At 33.1% G+C, this 21,629-nt stretch overlaps 1 protein-coding gene and 5 non-coding genes across 6 annotated transcripts; 4 read left to right on the top strand and 2 right to left on the bottom strand.

Moving 5' to 3' along the window:
- Positions 1-1,925: 1,925 nt before the first annotated feature.
- TRNAC-GCA (transfer RNA cysteine (anticodon GCA)) lies at positions 1,926-1,997 on the top strand. Its single transcript has one exon. It is a non-coding gene; the product is annotated as a tRNA-Cys (tRNA).
- Positions 1,998-3,444: 1,447 nt separating this feature from the next.
- Positions 3,445-3,516, top strand: TRNAC-GCA (transfer RNA cysteine (anticodon GCA)). The gene has a single exon. It is a non-coding gene; the product is annotated as a tRNA-Cys (tRNA).
- Positions 3,517-4,522: 1,006 nt separating this feature from the next.
- Positions 4,523-4,594, bottom strand: TRNAP-UGG (transfer RNA proline (anticodon UGG)). Its single transcript has one exon. It is a non-coding gene; the product is annotated as a tRNA-Pro (tRNA).
- A 533-nt stretch (positions 4,595-5,127) lies between these two features.
- On the bottom strand, positions 5,128-5,200 carry TRNAA-AGC (transfer RNA alanine (anticodon AGC)). The gene has a single exon. It is a non-coding gene; the product is annotated as a tRNA-Ala (tRNA).
- A 327-nt stretch (positions 5,201-5,527) lies between these two features.
- On the top strand, positions 5,528-5,599 carry TRNAC-GCA (transfer RNA cysteine (anticodon GCA)). The gene has a single exon. It is a non-coding gene; the product is annotated as a tRNA-Cys (tRNA).
- A 979-nt stretch (positions 5,600-6,578) lies between these two features.
- Positions 6,579-8,300, top strand: LOC108376360 (farnesol dehydrogenase-like). Its single transcript, XM_017632566.1, has 2 exons — positions 6,579-7,246; positions 7,349-8,300. Exons 1-2 carry the CDS (start codon positions 6,674-6,676, stop codon positions 7,523-7,525), a joined length of 750 nt encoding a protein of 249 aa, XP_017488055.1. The 5' UTR covers positions 6,579-6,673; the 3' UTR covers positions 7,526-8,300.
- Positions 8,301-21,629: the final 13,329 nt, after the last annotated feature.

Here is a 21,629-nt window from a genome sequence, read left to right as displayed (position 1 = left end):
ACATATATGTATGTATGTAAATGTTTTGTATTCGAAACATTTAATCTTACATAAATGAATGGTATGCTTTCAGAATGCTTTTTTGTAATTGAAATTTATTTGGTAGGTTTTAAACGATTTTGGTCGGATTTGGAAAGAAAATTGGTAGGGTAAAAAAATTGTTAGTGGCAACGCTGGTTGTGGTATGTGTGAATATACATACATATGTACAAAAAATAATAATAAAAAAATGAGTTAAAGATGCAGAAATGACCGCCACCTCCTTCGTCTATGTTGTGTAAAAACTGTATAGCTGTATCGATGAAAATTAGAGGAAAATGTATCTTAATTTTTTACTGTGGGAACATCTATAAAATGTAAAGTTTAATGCCGTTTTTCTCGAGTTTTTGATTCTTTTGGATTATGACACTGCTGCAGCAATTGAGCGATCTGTATATAGCACAAGAGCTCGACTTGAAACTCACAGCCCTTTGTTTAAGTCTAGGTGCTCCCCAAATATTTTTTCTTTTACTTTTTGAAATGATATGGGCATCGACGGATGTACCTTAGGATGTATTTATGTATTAAAATTTATTTTATTAATATTAATATTATATAATTTTAAGTCAATTTAAACTTTGCGGCATGCAGTTTTTTTAACTTCATCGGATTTATGTATCATTTGGAAATCCCGAAAAAGATTATTCCATGCTTTATATTTAGGAGGGGAAATTTTAAAATAAGAAAAAATAGTAATTTTTACATTTTAAAGTTTTTTTATGATTTGAAATTTAATAAAACGCTGTTTTCCGATGTACGTCATTATCAAAATTAAAAAATAAAAACCAATAACAATAACAAAAAATCAAGTATCTTTAGCGAAGTTCTGGAAGCATTTCCTCAGTCAGTAATTTCAAATGTTGTTTGCTTCTGCCAAAGCATATTAATCAGGTCAGAGCAGCTGGTTTGATATTTTTTTTTCAAATTATTTAGTCTCTAAATTGTCAAACATTGTTTATTTTTATTTTTAAATATTCACAATTTTTTTATGTTTCTATAAAAATATTGTCCCAGCTTTAACCAAAACCACGTAAATCATATTTTAAACTTTACTCAAAATTAAGTAGGCAGATGCTCTAAGAGCATTACTGCAGCAACAGTAAAATTTTGAAAAAATGTTGCTTACGTTGATTTTGGCGGTTAAGCTCGATATTTTAAAAAAACTTCAGTTTTTTTTATTTCGTTTATAAACTCAAACTTGAAAATTAACCGTAGAGCGAAAACAAAATTTACTTGTATTTAGTTGTTGCTTCTGGTATCTAAAGTGCCAAAAAATAGTATACTTTTTTGAAATATCATAGTGGGCGATGTGAAATATAAACAAAAATTTAAATAAATTGTAATAAAAAAAATTTAAAATTGGTGCGACTTTCTTTCTTTGCCAAAAATGTTCCTGAGTTACGCACACGTTCTAAAGGCTGGTTTTCAATCGCTTTTTTTGAAGATTCAAATACATATACATTTTGCCAATTAAGAGTTTTTGTCAAAAAAAAAAAAAATCGACGCGTGGTCACTTGTTTGAGTCACTGTATGTAACTACGTATGTATGTATTTAGTTATTTAAATATAGCATTTATAATTATTTATTGCAGTAATTTATCAGCTTACCGAAATAATTAGAGAATCGTAGAAAAATACTCAACTGTGTAGGCACATAATTGATAATTAGCGCTCATGTCTAATTCATGGTGAAGAGATGCATACGTCGGCATTGTCATTTCCACCAGTTGTTGTGTAAATATTTTCACCAAAAGCAAAATCAGGCAAACACAGCAAAAGCAAAGCAAAGTCAACATATTCACCATAGCAAGTAAACAACAACAAACCATTCACCACACCCAAGCAACGCACGCTCAACTACTAATTTGGCACAACGACGACAACGTGGGGATATAGCTCAGTGGTAGAGCATTCGACTGCAGATCGAGAGGTCCCCGGTTCAAACCCGGGTGTCCCCTTGGTTACTTTTTTTTTCTGTTTTACTTTTTTTTTTTAATTCTATATTATATATTTTATTTCATACATTAAAAAAACAAAACAGATTGAGCATATATTAATTAATGCATTGCTTGGTTTTCTATTAACACTGCTAATGTATGTACGTATGTATGTACATACATTTATACAACGTACAGCAATGGACAGAAAAACAACCCCGTAAGCCTAGCAAACAATTACAGTCAGAAGTTGAACTAGAAAATAAAATATTCACGTCGCATGGGAGCAAAGCAGCAGTGGACAAGTTGTTAAAAAATAAAAGATCTCAGGTAAGAAATGGCCCTTGTTAGTTTGTGTAATGGTACGAAATGAGGCTTTTAAAGAAGGAACTGACAAAGCTTCCAAGTAGCATCCAGGCAGTAATCGAATTCAAAGCTACTCGTGAATAAAATATTTAATATGTTTCTTATATTTTATATCCTAATAACAACAATGGAAATTGAAGAACTAAAGATTAAATTTTAAAGACTAAATACATGTATAGAATCAGAGTTCAAACAACTGACATCATCTAAAGATTTTTATTTATTTATTATTTTATTTAACACTTAATAAGCAAAACATGCAGGGAATTGTAGTAGCTTGCATATACTATATATTTTAAAAGAGGGAAATTAAACTTAAAAATATTCATTTTGCTTGTGGGCGATTTGCGTGAAATTTTAAATTTTTTGTGGGGATTTGTGGGTAATTTAGATTTCTTGTACATACATAAAAAAAAAAACAGATAAGAGTGTCATTAAGCGCCATTTCACTAACGAAAGTCCTTCATAAACTTAAAATTAATTAACAATAAAAATAAAATAATTTTAGAAATTCGCGAACTAGTAATATTCTTCGAGACTTTGGAGAAAATCTATTATCGCGCTCTTGATAAATTGCATTCCAAACTTCAATCGCGATTTCCCAAAACCTGCAGAAAGTAACATACATCAATTGTATGTCCAGGCGACGATACATATGTACATACAGGGACTCAAACGAATGACCACGTGCTGACTGTTTTTTAAATATTCATAATGTTTCTCGAGTTAATTTTTTTGTGGTGATGGCTTTTTCGTATTTTTATAAAACAAGTGCAATTTAAAAGATGAAATTTTGATGACAATTTTTTGAATTTTCCTAAATTATTTATAAAGTTTGAAACTGCGACAATACTTTTTTGGTCACATGTTTGACCCATTGTATGTTACATATGTATATAAATTCCGTATTATCACAGTAAATTGTCTATTTTTTATACCATGTAAAATTGTACCAGGTCCAGAAATTGTGTTAGAACTTTCTATAAATTTAATATAACGTTCCACTCATGTGTAGCGTGCGAGGGTAGTCAATATACATACATACTATTTATCTCCCCAGTAGAATTTACTTTGTGAGTAATTTGCCGCGCGAACGCCAACTGGGGATATAGCTCAGTGGTAGAGCATTCGACTGCAGATCGAGAGGTCCCCGGTTCAAACCCGGGTGTCCCCTTAGTAACATTTTTGATAACTTCTAATTTTTACTTTTTTAATATTAATTGTCTTAATATGTATGTATTTATGTAAAATTTGTACAATCCAGAAAATGGTTGTCTATATGCTTCCCAAATTTAGTGTGCATACATACTACATATGTAGTTCGAAATATGTTTGAATACAAATAACATGTATACATACCTATTAGGGTGCCCGTCGAAAATGCTTTTTTGTAAATCAATCCACAGCGTGATCAATTTGTAATTGCCCTACATTTTCTTTCTATATTTTCAACAAATCACTTTTCAAGCGTAACGGTGAGTCATTTTCGAACCTTTTTTTAATCGCGAAGGCGAGTAATCAGTTTTTAATCATCAAAGGTGATCGACAACAACAAGGCGATTTTTATAAAAGTAATCTTCCAAATGCTAGGTGGGAATGTACACAAGTACATACATACCCTTGTAACGTAATGTATATAACTAACGCTCGTATCTTTTTTCGGTAAAAAAACAGTATGGAAGAAAATAATAACACAGTCGGCAAATAAAATCTAAAAATATGAGCGTACATAAAAAAATATGAAGAATAAAATAACCAAAAATCAACGCCAATGCTTAACCCATTGAAACTTGCACCTTAATAAGCTACAAGACTGCATGCTTGGAATTTTTCTAAAAATTATGAATACAAAGTTTGTTGTTGTGGATTTTTTTTTTTAATTTGATGCAATGTTTGTAATGTATATTCATATCCCTATATTTTTACATAATAGTATATACATATGTGCATTTTTAAAACATGTTCCCGCGAAAATTTAGGCAGCAAAATAGTATAAATGCAGTAATTTTGGAAAAAACCGCAGTACCCTGTATGTATGTATTGTACCTATTGGAATTAATGAACTCTTTCTGTTTGCAAATATGTAATATGCACTTGACCGTTAACATAGTGCGTAAAAATTAATTGGCAATTTATGATTTTGAATAAAAAAATAAATATAGGAATTAAAAAAAACTTCCGGGCTCAACCGGGATTTGAACCCGGGACCTCTCGCACCCAAAGCGAGAATCATACCCCTAGACCATTGAGCCGCATGCAATGGGGCTGTACATTTCACTACATGAAATGTATACATGCGCATTATAGCTTATCTGAATTTCACCATATTCACCTCAAAAGTACAAAACCAAACACGCCAGTAACGTTGCCACTGTATCAGAAATTAGAGGAATACATATTTTCCTTATTGAGTACGTATGTATGTATGTACATTTGGGTGCACATTTGGGTAATACATACATACATATGTATATACATAAGTATGTGACTAGGGAAATATGTAATTTGATATTTTTAATATGAAGTCAAGTTTAAAACTTTGTAAAAAATATTCAACAACTTTTCTTTTGAAAATCCTTCGCCATAGGCAAGTCAAATATGTTAAGGTTTTTATGGGTTGGGGATGAAGCACTGCCGTATAAGACAACTAAGATTTTTAATCGAAACTTGAGCCAAAACAACGTGAGCAGAAACCTTCATCCAAGCTACTTAGCTTAATTTAAAATTTCCATCGAAATCTTGAAAATTTAATTTAAAAAAATAAAAATTATAAAAAATTTCGAACTGGAGATGCGGGGCATCGATCCCCGTACCTCTCACATGCTAAGCGAGCGCTCTACCATCTGAGCTACATCCCCATGTGCTGTTCCGCTGTCCAATGTACAATACAACAGCTGCTACCAGACACTCGTACATCACTGTGAATAATAAACACCAAAATGTAAAGAAATTACCATTTATTTAGCTACTTGTTGAATTGAACAAACTTCCACTTTTTATTTGCTATAGCTATTCTATTTTTAGCAGAATTCTCTCTTGCTCTCTTTGTATAAAATAAAAATTAAAAAAAGCTTGTAAAAAAAAACTCCTGTATTCAGTTTGTACAGCGTTGCAAATACTGAACACAAACAACTAAACATTTGTACGTTCGCTTTAGTATCCCTTTGACGCAACGGTAGATATGTGGGGATATAGCTCAGTGGTAGAGCATTCGACTGCAGATCGAGAGGTCCCCGGTTCAAACCCGGGTGTCCCCTTAGTAAATTTTTTGTTTTTTGTTTTTCGACGAAAATTTTTATTTTTTTAAGCTTTTCTGTTTTCAATGTAAATGGGTCCAATGTAGTAAAAGTAAACATTCATTACGTGTGCTGCAATTTTTTAAATTGAATGTTTATTATTTTTCTATTAAAGTATGTTATATAATAAAAACCAAGCAAGCCTGAATTTCATAATTTTGACAAAAACAAATATTCGAGCTTTTAAATAAAATTGCTTAGAAATATTTTGAGTATTCAATTCAATTAAATTAGGACCTACACTGGAGTTTTGGCACTTTTTTTTTTGTTGAAGAGTTGTCGAACACACATACTTTATTTGGAAAAAATGTGTTACACCGCCAAAAATACCAAAATTTTTTCTAAACATTCTTATAAAAAAGTTTGAAAATTTCATGCAATTATGTTAAAATTCATCGAATTGTCCTAATTTTTGTGCAAAGTTTAAAATTCGGTGTATTTTCTTTTTGTGATAACTATCTGTACTTGCGTGAAAACATAATACATATTACAAAAAAAAAAAACAAAAGGAAAATAGCCAAAACTTATTAAAATGTCGCTTCCCTATTTATATTTTCGCCACCGTATGTCTCTATGCACTAGAAGTCTCCTGAAGATAACCAGAATTTTCTGATCGAAAATATTGATTTGCAAGAATTCTATACCATTTCTACGAAAACTTGTTTTTTTTTCAAAAAAAAAAAAAAATAGGGGCATATTTTTTTGGTATAGAGAGCATAAAAATTCCGACCGTACTTTTTCACATCCAGTTTTGGGCCACCCTAATGTACATCCATACATCCATCATAAACAACCTCTAACACACTAATATCTGTCAATGCAGCAACAAAACCCAAGTTGTCTTATCTGTTCCTGCCAAATGCTCTGCTCTTCGCAAATTTTACAAATATGCAGTGCAAATCTGGCCGCTATGCGATCAGTCTCTGCTTCTACTCAGCGCTTAGTAAGCCGTGGTGCCGTGTCGCAACCGCTCGCCACTGATAGCTCCTGGCATCGTTTTTAATTGAATTTGAAAAAAAACTTAATTTTCAAAACATGAATCGTTGGCGAAATCGCGTGGCTGTGGTAACCGGTGCGAGCTCGGGCATTGGTGCCGCCTGTGCCAAGTTAATTCTGGCCCAGGGCATAAAGGTAGTGGGCATCGCGCGCCGCTCCCAGCGCTTGGAGGAGCTCAAGCGTGCCCTACCCAACAACCAGCAGCAACTCTTCCACTTCAAGCAGTGCGACGTAGCACAGGCAAAGCAGGTGAATGCCGCATTTGATTGGATCGAGCAGGAACTGGGCGGCACTGACATACTCATCAACAATGCGGGCATTCTACGCGAAGGCAATCTGGTGGATATGCCTATTAGTGATGTACTCGATGTTGTAAATACGAATTTATTGGGGTCAGTCTATTGCCTGCAAAATGCTTTCAAAAGCATGCGAAAGCGCGCCTATCCGGGACATTTGATATTCATTAATAGCATAGCCGGCTTGCCGGGCTACAATCCAGGCATGGAAGAGCCCAGCTTAAATATTTATACACCAACAAAGTTTGCTTTGAGCGCGATTAATGAGATTTGTCGACAAGAGTTGATAACGCTAAAAGCAAAAGTCAAGACAACGGTGAGTGAGTGTGCCGTGAGCAGCAGTCGAATATTGCAAACTGTAGATTATATACATATGTATATAAGTTTTTTTTTTTTTTGCTTTTGGAATTTTGCACAGAACATCAGTCCCGGCTGGGTCTCCACTGAATTCGTGTCAGACGAGTCCAAGGCGCAGTTGGGTGATGTGATTCTGCAGGCCGACGATATTGCCAATGCGGTCATCTATGCGCTTTCCACGCCGCCGCATGCACAGGTGCAAGAGATTACGCTGCGCGCTTTGGGCGAGTGGTTCTGAAGTGGTGCAGTGGTGTGTGTGTGTGCATGTGAAGAGGATTCCTGCAAAATGTGGGACTAGATTAAATACTAGTACAGGACCACCACGCTACCTTGTAACCAACCAGGTCAGCATACCTGGTCCTCCAAAGGGGTAGGAGAGCCAACAATCGCACACTGAAGAATAATGCCAGCGCACATACACCCATACATACACACTGAAACAAACTGTTATTATACTCGTCGTAGCTTGTTTACTAACTATATACAAACTTACATATAAGCCTCGTGGTATTTATTTTTACCTTTAACGAAATGAAATTATGTTTGTTGTTGTTGCTTTTTGTTTCTATTGTTTACTTTGTATTTGTACAACCGCGAACTACACAAAATTTTAGCCAGTTTCCGTCTGCGGCCAAGCTGATTGTTTTCAACCGATGAAGTCATTAAATTGTCATCACCTGGTAATCATAAAATCTTATTATGTATATGTATTTGTTGCTCTCGCAGCTATTGATATTGTTTGCGGGCGATAAGTGCCCTCCAATAAGCAAATTATGTACGTAGTTAATAGCAACAGGCGTTTCATGTGAAATTAATTAGAGGCGAGTAGAGAGTGCGAGCGAAAAACAAATCAGAGCGTGAAACAACAAGTGTGCCGCTTGTGGGCTAATTGCAACAATAATAGAAATTTCGCAGCAATTGAATTATGCTGACTGTTCTATTGACAATAAATGTCAGCTCTAAGCGATTAAATAATTCAAACAGGCAGTTAAAGGAGACTAGTTAAAAACAAATAAATGGAGAAGTATACACAGAAATGTAAATTGGATGTACATTAGGGTGCCCTTCTAAAATGCCTTTTTTTCTTGGAAATTTCAAGACCCTACCCCCTAATTTTATTCGTTTTTATGAGAAACATTATTGCATATTTTTATAGATTTATTAAAGGTCATTCAGAGCACAATGTGTTTACTAAATTTGGTCGAGATCGGTCAAGTAGTTTTTGAGATACGCATATATCATATAAGTGGGCGGTGCCACCCCATTTTCCTAAAATTTCTTGCAATACCCCTTTTTTCTAAAGTGCGATTGTATATATCAATTTTGAATAAATATTTATGAACTCCTTAGCCACACTGCTCAAAAAACTGAAATTCCGGTCATACACAATATAAATCGGAAAAAAATCGAGTTATAATAATATACAAAAAATCAGTTATATCAAATAAATTTAATAACAGCAAAACTTATCCTAAATTTTTGAAATTTTTTTTTTTGTCGAGGGTGTTGCGTATTTTCGTCCATATAAAGATTTTGTTCACATGCATGCATACATATGTTAACCCAAATTTGAAGAGGTTACAGGTCATAAAATTAATATTACTTTTATAAAAAAAAAATCACAAAAAAATTGCAAATTGATAAATTTTGTAAATATTAAAATAATTATTATTTATATGAATGATTGAATGAGTCACTGTATCTTGAACATAAGAAATTTTGTTGTGGAACCATGAAGAAATTTAATTGATAATGATCCAAAATTTATAGGGATAAAATTGGTATTTTTATATTACACTGCACTGTGGGAAATTTGGCCAAACTTAGGGGAAAAACTAGAGTTTTTGAAAAATTTTGCCAAACTATATTAATTTGAATTGAAAGCACAAAACGGTCTGAATTTCTTAGTTTTTTCAGAAATCGGAAGAGTTGCAACATGAAATTGCAAATACCAAAATTTTTCTAAAAATTCTGATTAAAAAGTTTGAAATTTTGTTTCAACTTTGCCAAAGTTTCCAAATTTTTGTACAAAATTTGAAATATGGCTTTACATGGTTTTTGTCAGACTTTATAAAAAAAACTAGCAGAATAGCAATTTCGAAACAAGTAACTTTTTTAATTCACAGCAGAAAATTAAATGAAAGTAAAGCAATAACACCAAAAAGCGCAAAGCTGATGAAAATGCGAAAATTTGTAAGCCTCGATCCAACGTAGATAATAAATTGCATAAACCATTGGAGCTGAACTTTTCAAGTAAGTATACTTACTTACTTAAGTATACTTACATATATGTAAGTGCAATGAAATGCCTGGGGCATTACTCAAATAGCTCAAAAGTATGCATGTATGTATATATGCAAAAAAGTTTGACACACAGGCACCTTCAAGTTATAATCAAGTTTAATTAAAAAGTTAAAAAGAACGTAAGAATGCGAAAAGTAAGCAAACTATGTCGGCTGTAAACAGCAACAATATACCACAGGTATGTATGTAATATGTATACATATACAGTGGTCCACAAAATAATAGGAGTGCGATAACTACTTTGGTCGGTTTTGGCTATTTGTCTTTTAGTTATTTGATTTTTGATATTTTTGTATGAAAGTATAGCTGGTTATACAACAAACACCAAATAAATTCACATTTTAATCTTTGTACAAAAATTATAAAAATTCTGGAAATTTTGACAAAAATTTCAAACTTTTTAATTAGAATCTTTAGAACAACTTTTGGTATGCAGTTTTCTAGCTGATTTAATTCTAGTATAACGAAGTGCAGGTTTCAAGTTTGTAAAAAATTCCGTTGATTTCTGTGAATTTTTTTTAAATGACATGCCCATGTTAAAGTATCGCCTTCTTCAAGTGAAAGGGTACTTCGATTCCATTTTCATTTCCGTGGTAATCGTGTTTTTTGCTGGATAAGTGCATACAAATATACATGCATGTATGTATGTTTGTATTTACGAGAGTGGGTTAAATCCTTACCTGCGTGATGATGATGACAAGTGCGTGTAAGTGCATGGTGTGCGCCTTTGAATGTTAAAGGCGACAACACGAAATTTGGTTGCTTATTCGAAACTTTTTTACGCTAAGTTAAACAATACGCAACATTAACGCGCTCAAACACGCACATATTTTCATGACCTTGCATTTTTACCACGCTTATATAAACTCGCTGTCTTTTTTCACTCCACTGATCTTTGTTCTCATCGTTGCTTTTTTGCTGTTTCCGGGTATAAACGCGCCCTGCCCTGGCTGAATGTTGTATATTTTAACCCGAAACCCAGAGTCTTATTCTGACTAATGTTTAAAAAAAATCGATGTTGCGCTCGCATGTGTCACATCCCCATGTATGCGCATTAGGGTGGTCCAAAAATGAATGTGAAAAACTAAAGTCGGAATTTTTATATAGAAAAAAAATTTTGTTTTGAAATAAAAAAACTGTTTAGAGGTCGCTCAAAAACCATATTTCGTAGAAATGGTATAGAATTCTAGAAAATCCATATTTTTGATCGGAAAACTCTGTTTCTGTTCAGAAGATTCCCAATTCTTTAGTGTTAATAAATGATTAAATAAACAATTGGATATTATTATTGGAAGTCTCCTGAAGGGAACCAGAGAATTCCGATCAAAAAATAATGATTTACAAGAATTCGAATACGAAAACTTAATTTATTCCCAGCGACCTCCAAATAATTTTTGCGTACAAAAAAAAATAGGTATTATACGGGTTGAGTGCATTAAAATTCCGATTTTACTAATTTTGGACCACCCTAATGCACATGCATGTATAACATATTATGTACGAGTATGCATGGAAGTAGGCATCAATTGTCGCTGCGCAGTTTTTATGCCTGTAGCGACATAATGAGCAACTCAAAAATTAGGATACGCTTTAAAAAAAGGAATAAAGAGCAACAGGGGCAAAGGTTAAAGGTGGAAGGCCAAAGAGCGAAGGTAATATTTCACTTCAACGCGCAGGCATAACACAAATGCATACACACATATGTATATGTGATATGTGTGCATGTGTCTATGTATGCACACGAGGAAAATGTAAATAAGTAGATACTATTTCAAGGCTTAACGGTCTTGGCTGGGTGGCTGTCATTTGTTGCATATGCGGTCGGCGATTTATGTGGTGACAATAAAGTAAAAATATATGTTTATGGTTTCTTTATGCGCTCAACTACATACAAACATGCCGAAATACATGTATTTGCATACACATACACTCACACATAAGTAAATTAAGTTAAAGCTCCCTTCCCTGTATTCATTAAGAATTAAATAACATTTTATATGCACCCATTTCTGGTAATTAAGGGGCTTAATGAATATCTATTTCGATATCATTTTTGTAATAATGTTTCATTAATTCAATGTAAGCATAACAAACAAAAATGGCTATAAAAAAAACCCGAGTGTATTAATGCGGCGATGAGAAGACTCAGGCGCAATGATCCTGTCGTCGATGAAAAAATACTGCAGCTAAGTCAAAAATATTTTGCGCACCATTTTTAATTTGAGGCATTTTGAGTTGCTTTATTCAACTTAAAGTAAGCTCTATTGAATTGCAAAGTTGAAATTAACACCAGTGATGCCAGTCAAATGCCAGATGGATTCTAACAACATCAAGTAGTTTTTGTGAAAATTGCAGATACATAGAGAGTATTGAATATAAGCCCTCGATATCACAATTTTGAACTGAAAAAAAAAAAACAATGAGTCAGAATCTCCGAAGTGTACGAAAATTTTTTTGAAGGTCCAGCGTTTTTCTGGTTCACGAAGATAAAAAAAATTACAAATTGACCAATTTTTTATTTTCGTAGTTATAGAAACTAATAACTTTTTTTGAATTAGTTCGGATTTTATTGCGCCGCGTAATACGAATGTTTCGGCGTTTTTCTCCTGACGCGCAACCTATGTGTTTCGTTTCAACACGAAGACCGTTGTAGATTACAAGAAGATAATAGGTATGTTAGCTATGGTCAAAACCGCTCTCATACATTAAGACCCAGACACAAAGGAGTTGAAGGTGATGGGTGAAAGAGGAAACGAGCTAGCCGAAGCGGCCATTATCTCTCTTCTGCAAAGGGAAAGCAATACATATTCTTTAGCATTGCCTAAGAATTGAGAGCCATGACAATGACGCGTTGGGATAAAAACTCAAATTTGTTCTAAAACAAAAAATCTAAATTAAAATTCAAAAAACATAATTACAGAAAATCCCGTTAAAAATGCTTTCAGAATTTATAGTTTTTTTAGCTTATCGTTGATTTTTGGATTTTTTTTTTTGTTGAAGGTGTTGCTCATTTTTTTCATAAAAAAAAATAATCGAAGAAAATTACTGGCACTGTCCATGAAAAAATTGTCAAAAATCAACTGTATACATACTAAAATTACTAAAATTGAACGGGCTACAAAATTGCATAGACAAAGACTTTCTAAGAACTCGAATTAAAAAGCTTGAAATTTATACGAAAGTTTGTTATTATTATTTTTTTAATATTGCACAAAGTTTGAAACTTGGATTTATTCGATCTTTGTCAAAAAAAAAAGCTATAGTTTTATAAAAAAAAAGATATTAAAATTAAATGACAAAAAGATGAATTGTTAAAACTTGTCAATATGTGGTGCGATTGTAATTATTATACGGGTTGTACATCTTTTTCATTTATCTCATTCAGCTTAGAATGCAGCTCTTAACAAAAATCACAAATTTTTCATTACTTCTGTTGCTTGAAAAAATTTTATACATTTCTTTGTTTTTGTTATTTTATGGCAAGCTCAATAAAAATTGTTGAATATAACTTTTCCATTTCTGTAAATTTTCTTGTAGAAATACATAAACGATTTAAGACATTTTAATAGAAGAAAATTTCTTTTTCACTCCTTTTTTCTTAAGAGCTGTATTCTGAGCTTTAACATCCATTTCTACGACCAAAACAAATCTATCAACTCTCATGGAAACTATTCTCAGTATACAAAAGCCCCTAAAATTAAAACAACTTCCGACAAAGACCTTGCATATTTCTTTGGAAATATGTACATATGTACATATGTATGTACAAATCTGAAAGCATTAGCTTCAAAACAACACTTCACGTCATTACGACTTTCATTTATTTACGCAAAAATAAAATCATTGTACGACGATTGCTGGAGGAAACTGCAAAAGAAAACACACAAAATCTAAGGTAAATGTTTCACATTCGCACTCGCGCACACACAACTACACACAAAAGTAATAACATTCCGCACATCAACCACCAAGATGCAATGCCATTTTGAGTCGAAATGCCAGAGGAATTCTGTTATTCGTCGTACACACATGCGCATTAGCAACTTACAGTCAATACAAAAAAGTCGGAATAAGCACAACTTCTTGGTTGGAAAATGCAACCTCCTCGAACCGCACCGAAAGTGTAATGTCGTCGTCGTCAGTCAGCTTGGTTGCATTTAAGTCACTTCGGTTGTCACTTTTACTTCAAGCAGTCGAAGCTAAAAACAAGCCAAGCAAACGTAAAGCGGCAGGCAATAAATAGCAGCTGCACAAGCAAAGATGCATTTCAAAGTAACAGCGAAGCGGAACGCACAGCTCGGTGTTTTATTTTTGCTGCCATTCTGCTTCAGAACTGCAATTTTTATAACGAATCACTGCGTCAGTAAGTGTGCTTTAAATTTTGCAATTTTATGCTAGTTTACGCAAAGCAAAGCAAAAAAAAACACAGGTTTAGGTACCGTCCTTTTCTTAGCGCTTTCACCTCCCGCTCCCACAAGCCGCCATTCGATTGCAGGCGTTTGTTTGTTCTTCATGTTTTATTCAATCACAATTTACATATGCAAAATGTGTGAGTGTGCCGCGGAGTGTAAGACCAAATAAGAAAGGGAAAGCGCGACTGGGACAGCATTTGGCATTTGGCATTTGCCAGTTGACACTCAGCCGCTACTGGGTAGCAGCTAGCAGCTAGCAGCTAAAGGAATAATAAATGGCGGATAATCAAGCAAAAGTTTTATTTTTTTTTTATTTCAGCATATAAATAAATTGTAAGCGCAAATGCAACGAAGGGACTGGCATTCGAATGAGCTTTGTCTCCGCTAAGCGCGTTCTACATTTTTAATGCTTTGCTAGTAACATAGTTTATTAATAATTCAGTTACTTAGTTCTATTTGTGTGGAGAAACTTAGCCAATTGGGGGTTTACTTTAAACTTTTGATACAGTAAAATGAAGCATAGTGACCTATGTTGCCTAATGCCCAGCAGGAAAAATAAAGTTCTTAGTTTCGAACAAATTAATTAAACTGCCATTCTCGTATTTAACCAACATATCGTTACTTTAATATAGAGAGGTCCTAACTCATTTTCTTTCGCGATTCTACTTTGTACAAATGTTGATGGATTACTCAGCAAGGGCGTAGTAAATTTTAAAAATAATTCAAACGTCAATAAATTGGTTTAAGTGCAAGCTAATTTAGCTTAAGGAGGTTAAAGGAAATGCTCTGAGAAAAGAGCTTAGAAACTCCTATAACCAAATCATGTGTTCCGAGAAATACCTAGGTTTGTATATTAAGAGAAGAGAAGAGAATTTTTTAAAAAGAAAAAGCTTCGGACTCGAAGTAATAAATAGCTCGTTTGTGTTCGTTCCGCACCGATTCATTACAATTGGCGAATTCTTGTTTTATTGAGTTTATCGCCATAATTCGGGTGTCCTTGTACACTTTGCATTTGAATAGAACTGCTTACGAAAGTAGTGAACTAATCGGAAATGTAATATTTTACCCTTTATAAATACAAGTACATACATACATACATGAATGTCTTTGGTTATTAAAAAGAAGCCCTTAAGTCAGTTAGTTCAGTCTTTTTTTCCGAAACGCACTCAATCGAGTGTTATAAACCAATATTTAGAGCACTAACTGATCAGTGCAGAATTTTGAGTTTTCATTTTAATAACATTTTCATAAAAATTGTAAACTTTTATAAGAAAGTGTAATGCCGAATTTCCACTAGGCATTGAAATGACAAAAAATGTATGCCATTTAAAATAATGCCACGTAAAAATGAATTTAATGAACATTTTTTTAATGTAATGACACGATTTTTTTTAAATGCCCGACTTTGTCATTTGTCATTTTTGCCATTTAATGCCTAGTGGAAATCTAGCACTATATTTTTGTAAATAAAATCAAAACTTCTAAAACTGGTTACGTTAGTTTTTCATATACTATAATCAAATATTTGTACGTACATACATATGTACGTATGTTTAAGTATGTACATACTTGTAATAAGGTCAATATTGACAGTTTTAGAACAAAATTGTGCAAAATGAAAACTCTTTGCAAATAAAATTACAGATATTGCATTTTCGCGACATTAAAATTGGTAAATGTCAATTGTCACAGTCAATTGAGCGTTTGTCGACTGTATTGATTGATTGAAATGCCGAGAAGTGGGAGATTGTGAGAGTTGCTTTGAAAATATGAAAGCGGCTGCATTGGTTTTTTTTTTTTGTAATAACTTAAGCCTTGTTTTCACTATGTCAAATTCAATGACACTTGTCGTCACTTAAATGAAAACACATAGTCAGATGGGATTAAAAAATGGGTATATCGACTGATTTAGATCAGGATAGGTCTTCAGTCGTGTACATGCGCTGTTATACCAGCTATTTGGCCAATAATATCATCAGCTAAGGTACGGATGAAAGAGATAAACTTGTGTCAAAATATGTCGACAAATTTTGGCGTCAAAATATGACATAGTGAAAACCAGCCTTAAGTGAATTTGACATAAATAAATTTATATTCTCTTGGTAAATCTTGGAACACTTAAAAGTGATAAAAACTGGCGTAATTTTTAAGAGTTTCTCCAATACAAATATACTTGTATAACTAAATAATATCATTACTTAACTAGAAGGGAGGTGATGACGGCGTGGTTGGCCACGTTTAAGAAAAGGATTGGGATTAAGCTTAAGGTTAGAGAATAAATAATAATAATAAGATTAATAATATAATAAGATTAAGAATAAAATTGAGATTAAGATAAAGATATGGATTGGGATTACTATTAGGACTCAAATAAAGATTAAGATTAGGATTAGTACTGAGGTTAAAATACCGATAAAGATTAAGAAAATTATTCATTGTTTGCATAAAAATACTCATATAATATGATAAGCTATACGGGTAATGTGGCCGCAGGGGCTGGGTTCAAGCCCGGCTCAACCCAACAACAAAAAATAAAAAACAAAAAAAAAATTTCTAATAGCGGTCGACCCCTGGCAGGCAATGGCAAACCTCCGAGTAATTTTTCTGCCATGAGAAACAGCTTCTCATAAAAATACCATCGCCGTTCGGAATCGGCGTAAAACTGTAGGTTCCGCCCCTTTGTGTGACAAATCGGAGGAGAAGCTCGGCCAAACACTAACATCGCCAATCTATTATTCTTATTTATTATACGGTAATGGGAAGAAGAAGTTTCACTTCAGTCGCTCATGCGATCCACACACAACTTTGCCGTATTTTAATCGGCGATTATAATTTTGTCAAAAATAGATACATACGCATTTCTAGATCGCAGCTGTTCCTCATCTGGATGGAGAATGAAGACACTGTTCTACATTTATCAGTACATAGTTCTTCGGCGAACTTCAGGCTAAGGCTATAGGTTTATTTTCTGATTTGGGCGTAAACTTTTATTTACTATTAGTTCTTTGTCTTTCTGAAATTTTTTACTTTTACCAAAAGTGTTAGCATTTTTAATGAGTCAAATTGTGTCTGAGTGCTTGCGCTTGTCTTCTAACTAAAAGAAACCCGTTAACAGGCGATGATATATATACATATATACATATGTATATCCATAACTACATACTTAACTATAGTTACGTATATGCATGCCTGTAGTTACCAAAAATTTAAATGCAAACACTTGCCCATTTTTCGCAATCAAAATAATTGCTCTTAGCTTCCGAAATTTGCGAAATGTCTTACTATTCCTATGTCACTTCCCTCGCATTCTTTGTTGTTAGCCTAGCAACTTGCCCTTCCAAAGTTTATTTGATATACAAATGAATGAAGAAGGCAAATTAAATTCCTTGCACCACACATTTGTCGAGCGATACTTTTTTGACTTTTCATCGACTCCTGACAGATCGGATGGTTTGTGCCCTTGTCAAGGCAACTGTAACGAGAAAAGATTGAATTTTATGAAGAGAACACACTTTTTTGTTAACTCTTCGAAGTTTGCTAATTCAATGCAAATATTTGGCTGCAACGTAAAGGAGGCACAAACTTGACTTTAGTTGGTTTTTGACAAGAAATTCTTGCCAGTTTCTAATTAGACTGCAGCAAGGCCAAAGACAGCTTAGCAAAGCACAGTCAAGCAAAATATTACCAGAGTTTATAATTAAGTGTTGGCTTGGGCAAGTTTATTTTTGCCGAAGAGTTATGAATCTTGGTTGAGCACGTCGTAAGGTAGGAAATTGCAAAAAACAGCAAGAAACTAATTGGAGTGTACTTTTGCTGGCTGCAGTTCAAGAGGGAACAAATTATACGGGCTATGAACGATACTCGTTAAATGAAAGTTATATAAATATGTATATAGGTATGTGTGTTGAAAAGCCATTTTTAGCGTGGCTTCCTGTTAAGTTTTTTAGCTATGTCTAATTGAAAGTAATTCGAAAAAATAGTGTGTGCGCGCTAAATGACGAAAACGAAATATTGTTCTTCTTTTATTTCTTTGCGTAATTGATACTGTTATCGTTACGTTTATCGATATCGTCAATGTTAAATTTATCGCTACCGCTATGTACATACATATGAAGTCATCCAGAAGTCATTAGTGTCGTTAGAGTTATCGATTGCGTTTTTTAAATCTAAAATTTTATCGATGTTATTATCGATATTGTTGGCTTTTTATTCCCTACAGTTATATTCATCTACCCATTTCAATATTTGCATCATTATTGCTATATTTTTTTTTAAATTTTCTTCGTATTCGCACTGAAATTCACAACAAAAAGTAAAAAAAAAACAGAATATACCAAGTTTTTATTAACTTTAGGTCCTAATTTATGTTGCTCTATTTGTAAAAGTATGTATGTTTAATAGGTTGAAAAATTTCGAAGGATTTCATGCCATTGTACTTTCAAGAATTTTAAGTGCCCATTAATAATGAAACGGAAATTTAAGTCAAGAAAATAAGCCTACTTGTCCTAACAAAAAAAAATAAATAAAAATAAGCAGCGAGGCAAAGAACTCATGCATACATACATACATACATACATATATGTACATATACACCTACAAATTCATTGCCTGCGAATATAAAATATAAATACATTATAGTGCCTCACCAAAAAAGTCGCCGTTTTTCCACGGGAATTATACAATTTATTCTGCTTTATCCTGAGTTTCGCTTGAAAAAATTCGCCGAAAATGTTTCATCCGTTCATAGTAGAACCATGGGAATTTTTTTTTTTTACCTTCTACTTTTACACTCTTCTATCATCTAAAGTGATTATTTAGGAAAAAACATGTTTCAAAATTGAATTTTATTTAAGTATAAAAAGCTCGAGTTTGTGGAAGTATTTTCAAGTCGGTGCAGCTCATGTAAATCTTAATAATTTTCTGAAATATTTTGGCGGAAGTCTAAAGATATATTATGTAGTTTTCTTAATTCCGATGGAAAAACAGTACCGAGTGATGCACCCTAATGTGCCGTGTGTTCCCAAATACGTCCCAGTGGGAAAATGTAATGTATGGTTATCGAAAAAAATATCAGCAAAACAGCCGCTTTGACATTCAACATAGCATTTTTTCCCCACGCCGGTGTCCTAAGAAAAGTAGGGAATACAAATTAATGTGAATTTTTTGCGACTTTTTGGATACATTAGCATGCTGATTACATATTAAACAGTAATATAGAATCTAGAACTCCTAAGAAATCTATTAAATTATTTATCACGCACGTAATGCATTACAACTTTTCTCACTGGGGTAATATACGGACGTTGAACTAACGTTGGGGCATGTATGCTCACTTGCCGCACTTTGTGTAATTTAGTGGAAAAAATTGTATGCCCAGCATCACATTTTGCACACACGAAAACCCATCGTTAAGTCTTCCGTGTAATTACAACAAAAAGAAATGTGAATAATTTGTATTGGATTTGGAGTGAAAGAATGGCGGTGAAGCAATCGAATCGAGTAATAAATATACATATATACATATGTAGGTATTTTTTGTATACATATATGTATATGATTTACTGAGATCTAAAAAAGGAACAAGCGTATGAAAACAAAGCCCCCAACATTTTATTAGAAAGGTGCGCATTAGCCGGAAAGAGAACGGAAATTACGGTTTTCAGTGATTGGAAATGCCTTCTGATTGGTTTGTCATGTAAAGCCGTTATACTAAGAAAAAAAAAACACAGAATTGCAAGAAATGAAAATGAATAAAATCACTACCAGAAGTGGGATACATATGTACATATATACATATGTATGTATGTACTTGACTTGTTTCAATTTCCTACCTCAATTGCAGGCGCCAAGTCGCAATTATGTCAGCAATCTACCTCACTCACTAAGTGACAAGTTTGACAGCTGTGATTTACGCGGTTTGTTCAGGTAATTTTCTTTTGACGTTCGGTGTTAAATCAAACTAAATAAATGTTTGGAGTTGCCAATTAATCATATCAACTTATCTGTGATTAAAGCAAAGCGTTCCAGTATGATTTTAAGGAATATTAAATAGTCATTTGTAAAACGTTGTTAAACAGCAATAATGTTTACGCCTTCCTTCAAATCTAATCAATCAATCAAATGCCAAGATATTACTTATTATATGTACATATACACTATGTATGTGTGTGTGCATTAGGGTGGTCCTTAAAAACCAAATGAACGACATTTTTCAGTCTCACCCCCTCAATCGGTAATACCACGATCACAGATATCACATATAAATTTTGGTCCCGTTTGGAGACGGTTAAGGCGTGTCGCACAGTGGGCAATGTTCAGATGGAGACTCAAAAAATTAAAATTATTATATAGGGTGGTATTATCACTTGCGAAGCGAATGAATTTGGCGAAGTGAAGTGTCAAGGAACTTTCTAAAGCTGGTATTTGCTTCCTGCATTTAAGGTGCACCCTAATGTACATAACTATATATATATCACTATTTAATACATATGAGCTAATTCCAGAGTAATTCGCAGCTTAATTAGTTCATTTGTGGAATTAGTGGCAGTCAATAAAACTAATCTCCTTCAATTGTGAACAGAAGAAGACAGAATGGATGACAGATGTGACTCGTCGTAATGCCTGGATACGATTTGTATGGGTGCCATCATTTTATTCTAGTATTTTCTATATAGTTTTTGCTTAATCAATCTCATTGATTGCAATTGCATTTCAGTCACTGAAATTAAATACTTTTGCAAGTGCAGAGACTATGAAAGATACAACAACATTACAAATATGAAATTGGTGACCGAAGCCAAAAAAATCATTGTACTTATTTATTTTTGAACCTTAAATTCACAACTTCAAATCGATATAGAAAGGAAATGGGAACCAGCTTTTACAAATGCTTTGGTATTTATTAATATTTTTACCTCTTTTAATGAATGCAATTGGTCTCACTGAACTGTGACCAAACGGTAGTAACAATTCAATGGATTTAAATTTGCAATTTTTGCCAAAAAAAATCAATTATCGAGCATTAGTTTTATATACTATGTATATAGCTACTTGTACATACATATGAATTGAATTAACTGGCATAATTTTTTGAAATTTCTTTAATCCCTCAACTTCTACTACTATACGTCTTTTTAACATTTTTGCAAAGAAATTAATTGAAAAGCTTTAAGCAGAAAATTTAACTAAGGACCATGGGTCATTTTGACCCTAGCGAGTGGTAATACGCATCTCTAAGTTAATTATTAATTTATTTAGAAAAGGTAAGTAAAAATGTGTACCAATAAAAAATCTCTAAATTGTTTTAGGAGGTAATTTGAAATACTTTGAGCTTGTCTAAAAAACTGTAATTTACAATTAAAATTTTCCACAATAAGTTTTCATTAAAAAACGGCCTCAAGCTCAATAAAAATTATTGAATATAATTGTTATAAGGCTACAAAATAACAAAAACTAAAGTTACCAATTAATTTATAACTTTTACCTCATAAGAGGCTAGTTTTACAATCAAACAAAATGAGGCGCCTTCATTTGCGTAAAATGGATATTTGGAACATGGAACATTTTTGACCATCTGCGCAAGAAACAACTGGCATTATTGAAAATTTAATTTTCTTACATAAATTT

The sequence above is a fragment of the Rhagoletis zephyria genome, unplaced genomic scaffold, assembly GCF_001687245.7.
Source record: "Rhagoletis zephyria isolate East Lansing unplaced genomic scaffold, Rhagoletis_zephyria_1.1 Rzeph_scaffold_10304, whole genome shotgun sequence".
Lineage (NCBI taxonomy): Eukaryota > Metazoa > Arthropoda > Insecta > Diptera > Tephritidae > Rhagoletis > Rhagoletis zephyria.
The sequence above is the reverse complement of the archived record's forward strand: the minus strand, read 5'-3'. Positions and strand labels throughout refer to the sequence as shown.

What these genes read in the sequence shown, in the direction of transcription:
- LOC108376360 (XM_017632566.1), top strand. Translation starts at nt 6,674, where the DNA reads ATGAATCGTTGGCGAAATCGCGTGGCTGTGGTAACCGGTGCGAGCTCG. An exon ending in AAGCAAAAGTCAAGACAACG is followed by an intron (nt 7,247 to 7,348) that starts GTGAGTGAGTGT and finishes AATTTTGCACAG; the next exon opens with AACATCAGTCCCGGCTGGGT.